Raw genomic sequence first — 10,044 nt, 5'->3', positions numbered from 1 at the left:
GTGGAGCTGGGCCTGGATAAAGGTGGAGCTGGGCCTGGATAAAGGTGGAGCTGGGCCTGGATAAAGGTGGAGGTCTAAACAGACGTGAGTACAGCTTCCTGCTGTCACAGTGTTTTAAATACATTGATAAGGCAGGGTATGCTATATGCAGCCTCTGCTCCAAGGAGATGAAGTACAGCAACAAGGGCTCACATGCCCTCTCATCACTCTGCCAGACACTGTTCAGTGTAATGACCACAGCCAGTGCACTAACAGTCCCAACAGTCCCACGTTGCTCTCAAGAACCCTGAAGTAATGAGAGGGTTAAGGTGCCTGTACCTTCATTTCAGCGGGTTGCTAATGCAGAGGTGTGTATAGATCACAGCTATTATTTTACTCTTGATAAGTTACCTTAGCCAGAGTTATCATTTTCATTTAAATAATTGAACTGGATTGAATGCATATTAATTGCAAATAGAAGATAGGCCACAATTCTAACGGCTGTACAGTAACAGTGGAAGTTAATATGAAGCCATACAGTAACGGGGTTCAATGAAAAATTTGCACTACAAAGGGAAAGCAATATGTGCACTAGTTGGATGCTGCTACCTACTAAAGCTCTTATTGATGTGTCAGTGTCAACCAGAGTATATTTATAAATGTTTATTCTTTTAATCTAACTATTGCCTCTCATTCGTTTGTGTCATTTAAGGTATACTGTATGCTTTGGAATTCTCATTGTTAGTTTAAATACTACATTTTCTCACTTTTTCATGTATACACTGAGATTTCACAAAATGTTTGGTCATGGAAATTTGGTTTAAAGTCATGGAGAAGTCATGGAAATCAATTGGTCAAAATGTGTATGAACCCTGGGTTTAAGGCGCTTCACTTTTCAGACCCGGAGTTTTCTCCAGGGTTTCACAAACGATTAGTTTTTTTCATGACATCTGTTATGTACCACATTATTAACCTGATTTATCCTGCTGCAAAACATATCAGTTTTCCTCAATGGCTAAAATCTAAGAAATGCTTTTAAAGTTTTTGCATGTAAGATTTTTCTAAGATATTGCTTTGCAGCTGACCGAAAAAATACCCAAGAAGCTGTTCCTCATTTGCATACAAATCATGAATATTCTCTCATTACCTCTGTTATGCATGTTCCTGACAGCGAGTCAAACGAGCCTGGGTGGGTGGGTGGGGTGTTGGTGAGACAAGGGTGGTGCTGGCATCTGATTTCCCCTCACACGTTACGGAAGTCTGGATCACATTTAAAACATATGGTACTGGTCTTCGGATGTGTGCGGTTTGGCAACTCTGGAGGAAGAGATACTGATGGGGGATTTAGCAGGCAAGGGACTTGATCACTTGACAAACTGACACTAACAAAGAGACACGAACACACAAGAAAATAAAAGGCGTGCTTTGTGGCAGCCAGACCAGCAGCAGTAGAGAGACATAAGGGCAGACACCAAGACTTACTAGCTTCTTCAGCATTAGCCCACATCTCAGAGAAAGGAACTGTGTGGCTGCTTTTTGCACCTCAGGACCCTTTTTGCATGGACAAACCAGAAGGGAAATTTAACATACAGATACTGTAAGCACTAAAATGAGCCGTTAAAGGAAGTTGGAATAATTTTTTTTTTTTTTTCCAGGTGGGAATATAAAGAGGAAACTCAAAGGAATTTGTTCAGATTCTCCAGCTGAAGTATCTCACAGGCCTTCAATCCATTGTGACATAAGAGAGTGCTGATCCTTAAGAGATTCTTGACTTTTTCTGAGGTGATTTTAAGCTTCTGACTTCTAGTAGCTGCGTTATTTAACTCGACACCTCCGGTCCTGCATCAAAGCTTCCGCAGTAAGAGGTGCATGTTTTAAAGCCTCTTTAACCTTCTCCATTTGGCTAGCCGTCTGGGTTGCTGTGACAGATTACGTCTGGTTTAGACACACACACGCATACACACAGACTATTTACTGTGCAGCTGGAAGATCATGAGTTTGTGTTGCACATACCGGCACTGAGAGAAGTGAGTGTGTGTGTGTGTGTGTGTGTGTGTGTGTGTGTGTGTGGTCTAAGGGACTCAGCTGGTCTGGGAAACTGAGTCAGAGGCAGCCAGCTCTACGTGGTTTCTGCCAGAAGGAAAAGGAGGCAAGTTCATACAGCCGAGTGCTTCTCAGAGACCGCGAGCAGAGCCAAGGAATAACTAAGATGAAGATGAAGCGAACTCTGTGCAGACTCTCCTGCTTGGTGACTCTGGTGGTGGAGCTGAGCTGGATCAACGTGGGCCACGGCATGCACAGAGAGGGAGGAAGTAGGGTAAGTGTGGTGTGAAGCCTTGTGCCTTCAATTGCATGTAATGTGTATCACGGCAGCAACGTCAGACACTTCTTGCAATTTACTGCTGTTTGTCAATGACGTATAAGGACAGATTTTGTTTCCCTTTGTACTTAAACAACTTTATTATCTAACTTTGTCCAGAGAGCAGAAATTAAAGCACTGCATTACTTCTATATTGGTGATACATTCAGAGCTTGATTTCACTCTCTTTTAGTGTTCTTCAGCCTCTCTTCACTCATTCTCTCATAAACCTCACACTTGACCAGTTGCTGCCAGGGTGCAGTACACTCGTATGTGCTCACCATGTTCTGTCCAGTGAAGCCAAAATTGACGGTGTGCATGTGGCTGAAAGAGGAAATGCACGCCATAATTGTATCTGCGTCAGAGGGATAATTAAACCGCTTCACTCTCAATATTCTGAATTCTTTGCTTAACCAACCTGTCATTCATCTCTATTATTGTGTCTCTCCCCAGACACACACACACTTGCTCTCTTCAACTTTACCTCCCTTTCAATTCCTGTCCTCTCTCTCAGGCGCTCTCTCCCTCTGTTAGTGGGTCTATCCCCTGGTAGAAATTGCAGAGGGGAAACCTCCCTATTGTCTGTTTCTGTTTTTTTTTTTTTTTGTGGAGGCAGTCAGCCAGCCAACCTGCCCCACCCTCAACTCTGCAACACACTGAACTCACACAGGGCTCGGATCCTTACAGTTGTCCAGAGAAAGTAAAGCAAACACTTTGCAGACAAGTACAATATTTCATGACTGTCCTCTCTGACGTTTGTGGACTGACTATCCGGTTTTGGCTTTCCCGCCTCAAAGAACTAAACCTCTCCCAAGATCACACCCATGACTTTTCGGATAATCTTGAGTAAAGGACCCTGTATTTCATGAAATACTGAATCCAACGTAAACCGTACAGAACTAATCTGTTCAGCTTCTGGTTTGTTCTGATTTATGTCATCATGGGAGCTTTGCCCTTCTGATGTTGCATGACAGGTGGTTTTATGGTTTGCTCCCACCACTGCTGCTTCCTCTCAAAGTGCATGATGGTAGTTTGGTTGACTCAGGCCCATCTTTGTCAGATGTCCTGAGTTTATATGCGGCTGCATTTCATTCTTGTCAAACATGTGAATGTGTACACTTTTGGTGGCAGTCAGTCTTCAGAGGCAGAGAGGCAGGCACACAAATGTGCTGCTGCAGCTGTTGATAATCATACAATCACAGAGGGGGAAAAAAGGTCTGTAGGATTCATCTTCTGGGAACCATGAATGTCTGTACCTAATGTGATGGCAATCTATGCAATATTTTCAGTCCGGACCAAAGTGGTGGACCGAGAGGCAGACAGATATGTTCATGCTGCTAGAAATGTTTAAAGTTAATTTAGTTAATTTCTCCTTTCACCTTCATTAATCTTTACTAATGACACAAGCTTTTCATGGAAGACGTCGTGATTGTACTTATGAGTTGTTTTCAATAGTTCCCAATCAAGTTTAATAAATGTGTGATGTTTGAGGAGAATCCCCCAAAAAAGACATGAACAAGTGACACCAAAATAGATAGTTTTCTTTATATTAATGTGAAACAATAAAGGATGAATGACTGTGATCCCTGCAGGTAATGAAGCAGTGGGAGAGGAAGGTGCGGTCAGCCTCCAGCTTGGATGAGCTGCTGAGGCTCGCAGACTTTCCAGACTGGAAGTTGTGGAGGTGTCGTCTGAGACTGCAGCAGCCGGAGACCCTCTCTTCTCCGCCGTCAGTGGGCTCCCACCGCTCTACGCGCTACGCTGCCGAATCTTACAGCCTGGAGATACTTAAAGGTCTGCTAAAACATACAGTACATACATACATGCATGTTACGCGTGAGTCTGTGTGTTGAGGTGGTTATGAACGTTGTGTGTCTCCCACTTAGCCATAGATGAAGAGTGGCAGCGAACTCAGTGCATGCCGAGGGAAACGTGTGTCGACGTGGCCAAGGAGCTGGGCACCGACCCCTCGATGTTCTTCAAGCCCCCCTGTGTGTCCGTCCACAGGTTTGTTTGACATGAAACCAGATCCAGACCTTTAACACCAAGCTCAATTCTATCGCACCGCGTCTGCATCCCACTTCGTACACTCAAGCTGACATACAGTACCTTCTCAGCAGTCATTCATTAATTCACTTGTGCCGAGTTGGACATTAAAAACGTCAACTCCATGGAGTCAAATACAACTACTGAGTTTATTTTCCTATGCACGTCACTTTACCCAGATGTGAATTTGTTTTCCTACTGACAGGTGCAGTGGCTGCTGCAATCAAGAGGGCGTCACCTGCAGAAACACAACTACTGTGTATGTGAATAAAACTGTGAGTGACCAAATCTCAGATAAGTGCATATACTATGAAACCTTTTTATTTTACCTTTTTCCGAGGGTTTGAATACTGCAGCACTGGCTCTCAGCGGTCAAACACTGTGTGTGTGTGTGTGTGTGTGTGTGTGATTCTGTGCATTTCAGGTCCTTGGTGTGATTCCATTTAAGTTTGTACCAGAGCCCGTGCTATTAAAAGTAGCTAACCATACAGAGTGCAGGTGCATGGAGCCCGCCATAATACGACGTAATGCTCAACCTCACAGGGGCAGTGGGTGAGTCCAATATGTCAATCAATCTTACTCAAAGGAATTTATGTTTTTTTGAGAAATGCATTTTATATTCTGTTGTGATCCATCTGGTTCATTGTCAGCTGCTCTCCGATGGTCCAGCTGTCAGAGGCAGAGGACTCCAGGAGACTTTGTGCCAGTGGTTTGATTTGGGATTGTTCAACTGACAGATGCATACCTTACCCTTCCAGTTCTCCAGGTGTGTGTGTGTGTGTGTGTGTGTGTGTGTATCTCAACAACTGTTGAATGTATTGGCACATAATAACACATAACACACATTTCTTGAGGACGTATCCTAATCACTTTTGGTTTATGACCAAATGAAGATGGAAAATGTTATATCTGCCAAAACACCAGCATTGTCTTTGTGAGCATGTTCAGGAGCTTCTCATACACCGTTTGTGGCTAAACCTAAAAAAAAAGCACTATAAGCAATCAATTCACATGTAATCCGGACAGGTGATGCAGTAAAAAGAGCGACAGTCTGCGTAGCAAGGAGGTTGGTGAATTGATGGGTCTAATAACGGACTTTCCAAACTGATGTAGGCTGTGTGAAACCACGGAGATTCAGCTAACAAGATGAAACAACATTTCTGATACTTGCATTTGCTTTGTGACTTGAATGCAACATTTTTACCTCCTGTTTAGAGTTTCCACTCGGTTCATGGATGCCCGACTGTGAGATAGACGTTGAGCGCTGTGACTGTCTCCCTCGACCTGCACCGACTCTGCAGCCAAGACCGATCCAGCGCTGTCGACTCAACTCCTCCATCTGTGCCCACAAGCAACGTTTTGATCAAGCCTCCTGCAGGTAGGACAGAGAGAAGCATTTAACCCTCAGCCCTATCCCTCGGGAAAATAGCTCCTCAACCACAAGGCTTGTATGCATATATCTGGTCTCTTTTGAAAAGTAAGCAGCTAATGAATAGGAATGTAAGGAAACTAAACTATATTATCATTCGAGAGAAGGGTGAAACAGTGAAGGACAAAGTTGTATCCTTGCCTCATGTAAAGGAGGCAATATCCCTATTGAAATCAAGCTCCATAGATAAAAATGCTACTGAATGTCTTTGCCTATTCTTTGACTTCAACTGTAACTTTAAATTTGATGAAAATACACTTAAACACAACGTTTTTAAACAATTCATAGAGATGTACTCAGATGGTCTGTGTTTTGGCCAAACTTACTGTTTACAAGCCGACTGTTTAGTGGACGTTTTACTTCAAAACGCTAATTATTTCCATAAAGCCCCGTTACAAATAAATTGAATCTCCCCAAACCATTGAAATAATAATAAACTTGGTGAATGTTGATCATACTTCACATGACTGAAGAGGTCCATGCTATACAGGCATATAAATTCAGAATGCACATGGCCCACAGTGCTCTGTGAGGCATCCATCGATTTGTATTGATGAGACGAAGACTACGATGTATCATTGGTGTCTGTCGCCATCTTGTGGCTGTATCGAAGTTTAAGAACCAGGCTTCAGCTTAAAGCGAAGGATGGTTTCTGCCAAAATGGCACCTTGCTGGTATCCAGGCCGATCTGTGTGGCTTTCCGGTGGATTGAAAGCTTGATCCAGGCTTTCTGAGCCCGAGTGTGTCTGAATTCATGCGTAGTTTATGTTACTAAATTATCCCTCTTTTATTCACAGATGCAAACGGCCCAATTAGAAGTCCACCGGGGAAATAAATTACGACAACCTGCTTGCCAAGGATGTTTGGAGGCAGATAGAAAAGGCTCATAATTTATTTACAGTCCTATTTATGGTGATCACTTTATCGAATTAAGATGATATTAACTCACATGACCATGTTAATTGATTGTTTAACATGCTTCCCCTATGTTTCAATCCATATGTAAAATTAATGATTTGTACATTTGTTCTTTGTGCACTGAATATGTAGTTTACATTAAACGATTATTTTTATAATTTGAGTTTGTGATGAGATACTGGATCGTTGCTTACTGTAACTTCTGATGGAATATTCCACTAATTGTTAATTGTCACTTATTTCCTGTTGTTAATCAAAAAGCTGTAAGCTTTAGAGGGTGCAAGATAACACAACTTTTGAGAAGTTTTAAAACTTCTTGCATTCTCCAGGGGCAACACGGGCTGCTGAATTCTGTCACAGAAAATGAAGGTGATGATACTCAATAAGTCAAGTCTTCATAAAAAAGCACAAGCGTAATGTAACCTGCTGATTTTCTAGTTCCTTGGATTTCATCTTCATACAGACTCTATAAAAATATTCACCTTCCTTGGATGTTTTTTATGTTTTATTGTTTTACAACCTCAAATCAAAATGGATTTATTGGATTTTTTGTGACTCTGATCCGACAGAAAAAGATCTCTCAATGTCAAAGTAAAGATTTCTACAGATCTAAATTCATTACAAATGTAAAACACTGTTTACATGCAGTATTTACATACTGTTATACTTTTGCAAAGCATTTTTGAGAACTTTGAAAAGCATTATACAAACCTGATGCAATATCATTGTTGTTACTGTAATTATTATTATGCATCCTCTTTAATAGCACACAAATACATCCCTGGGGCGGTGAGTTTGTCACATAACTCATTTAATGGAGGGTAGAGGGTAAAATAAAGGCACCAAAAGCTAAAATTCTGCAAGAAACCTGCAACTTTGGAGCATATTTGTTTTCCAGCAAAACAATGAGCCCAAAAATAGAAGTGTCAGGAGTTAAAAACAACAGTGATAATGTCCTTGAGTCAGAGGTCTCAATCCAATTCAGAATATGTGAAGAAGGCTCTTCACTGAAAATCCCAATGCAATCCGACGGAGCTTGAACAGTTTTGCAGAAAATGGTGGGAAAGAGTCCACATGTAACACATCTCATGGCTGTAACTGCTGTCCAATACTGTTGCTAACAAGTATTTTATATTTGTCATTAATTTAGATCACTTAGAGATATGTCCAAAAAGCCATATTCAATTTTTTATTCCATGTTGGAAGACAGTAAAACATACTTTTACACATTGTACAAGGAACTGATTTGGCTGACATGAGATCTTTTGCATTGGATTCTGTTCAGTAGGTTTTTGTCTGTTAGCTGGTGGCAGAGAAGCTTGAAATCTATGCCTGTGAATATGGCTTCTCATAAAACAGGTGCTTCAGTTGTAAATGTGCTTCATTTACTGTTGCTTAGTGAACATATTGATTTCCATTCTGGTATTCTTTTTTTTTTCTTTTTTTTCCTAGATAGTGCTGCTGATCTATAAAATGCAAACATTGGAGCGCACAGTATGTTCTCCCTCCTTTTGTTATCTTGGCTACATGATGCTTTGATGTCATCTCTCAGCGCTCATATACATTATGATAATTATAATAAAGGTGCTTGACAGTAAAAAGCTCCTCTGTGCTTGATCTAATAGCACCATCAAACGGCATTAGTGCTCCTCTGTAGTGACAGCCCTGGCCAACTCATCGACTGATCCTACCCTATATTAGAACAAAACTTATATATATATTTCATACTAAAATGTTAGTAATTGGACCCTTCATATTCCAGATTATATGTTGACACCAAATACTAACCAGGCCTGAAGTTCCAAGGAGTTTTTTCTCCCCCTTGCTGCACTCTGTGTACTGCTGTCTCCTCACTGTTACTTGGAGTACAAACATTACAACTTAACTGTTTCTTCACTGTTGCAAAAACGAGAGAATGTGTTTATAGTTCCCTGAATACCAAAGATCAAAATGACACATGACTCGCTTTGTTATTGCCAAAGATGCTCTAATGTCACCAATTATAAGTTCTGCATGAATTTCCCATGAGGCGACATTGACATCAACTGTGGAATAACCACGATGACATTTCAGTCCACTGATGTCCTCTGACCGCACAGACGCTTTGCCTTCGGTTGCTTCCTGTTAAAACAGGAGGGGCAAACCCGAATGGATCAATACACCGGTGAGTGAAAAGACACGACACCTTCACACAACACTGACCTTCAGAGTGACAGTGGGGTGAGGTGTTTTTATATTCAGAGATGCTCGAATGCATTAAGATGGAAGGATGTGACTGAAGCCACTTATGGAGATCCAACTTCACACCATTCCATAGGTGCGAATCCCACCTTTCTGTGTAGGCTTTATATCACTTTAACAAGTTAGAGAGAGAGAAAAGTCACATGAATGTAAACAACAGATATAGAAAAGAATAAACTTTATTGTGAGCTGGAGCAGAACATTGTCTCTGGTCTCACCCAGGAAAATAACAACACTAAACATGTCCACAAGATAAAAACATCACAGTAACAGAACACAGATTTACTGTTTACTTGCTTTACCATGTTGCTGTTTTCACATATTTTTATTTGTAAGTGATCAATAGATTTGTAAGAGCTACACTCGAACGCAGAGTGCCCCTGGGATAAATGCTTTTTCTTTTTTTCTTTATTTACATTTCTTAATATGTTCATTTATGTTTATTTTAATTTTATTTATTTATTGCAGGATTCCTGTCGGACTTTTTGAGTGGGATCTCAAACACACGTGCCAATGTGCTTATATTGCTCTTGATTTGATTCATTCCTTGAATTAAAAATACAAGAACTAATCCTTATTTACGTTCCAGACTTTCCACAGAATTCGCCTGACTATAAAGATGACATGTTGAGTAGATAGTTGAGACCATGCTGGACAGAAATTTGGCACGGCACTTACACCACAATTAAACAAACGCTATCCAGACTGAATTATACACCCACTCATCACCACCTGGGCATGATCCTCTCCCCCCTGAAATACCAAATTAGGACATTGCGGTATGACATGGCGACTGTAAATCTAGCGACAGTGCAGAATAATCATGTCAAGTGAACACAGTGGTGCAGAAACTATGCGTTGTATACACAATCAACAGGACTGCCACTCTAAACATAACCAAAGTGCAAAGACGCACACGAGGATCCACTTTCATGCAATGTGCAATATAATGAGAAAGAGATACAATGCACACTAATTTGATAGCAATTCTTTTTTATTGATTCCACTTGAAAGAGAAATGCATGGTGCAATATCTTTAAGATAAACACAGACAGTCTGTCAATTTAATTTC

At 41.1% G+C, this 10,044-nt stretch overlaps 1 protein-coding gene across 5 annotated transcripts; it reads left to right on the top strand.

The window, feature by feature from the left end:
• The first annotated feature begins 847 nt into the window (after nt 1–847).
• On the top strand, nt 848–9,682 carry vegfd (vascular endothelial growth factor D). Of its 5 annotated transcripts, none has more exons than XM_031846423.1 (9): nt 848–1,576; nt 2,057–2,296; nt 3,931–4,132; nt 4,225–4,345; nt 4,590–4,659; nt 4,809–4,936; nt 5,035–5,150; nt 5,600–5,762; nt 6,611–9,682. In XM_031846423.1, exons 2-9 carry the CDS (start codon nt 2,189–2,191, stop codon nt 6,627–6,629), a joined length of 927 nt encoding a protein of 308 aa, XP_031702283.1. In that variant the 5' UTR covers nt 848–1,576; nt 2,057–2,188; the 3' UTR covers nt 6,630–9,682. The 5 variants fall into 5 exon arrangements, with proteins under 5 accessions (XP_031702283.1, XP_031702282.1, XP_031702281.1 ...); XM_031846422.1 differs by having other exon boundaries at nt 848–1,761; nt 2,065–2,296; XM_031846421.1 differs by having other exon boundaries at nt 848–1,761.
• The last annotated feature ends 362 nt before the right edge of the window (nt 9,683–10,044 follow it).

The sequence above is a fragment of the Anarrhichthys ocellatus genome, unplaced genomic scaffold (assembly GCF_004355925.1).
Source record: "Anarrhichthys ocellatus isolate YVR2014 unplaced genomic scaffold, GSC_Weel_1.0 scaffold6, whole genome shotgun sequence".
In the NCBI taxonomy this organism is placed as follows: Eukaryota; Metazoa; Chordata; class Actinopteri; order Perciformes; family Anarhichadidae; genus Anarrhichthys; species Anarrhichthys ocellatus.
The sequence above is the reverse complement of the archived record's forward strand: the minus strand, read 5'-3'. Positions and strand labels throughout refer to the sequence as shown.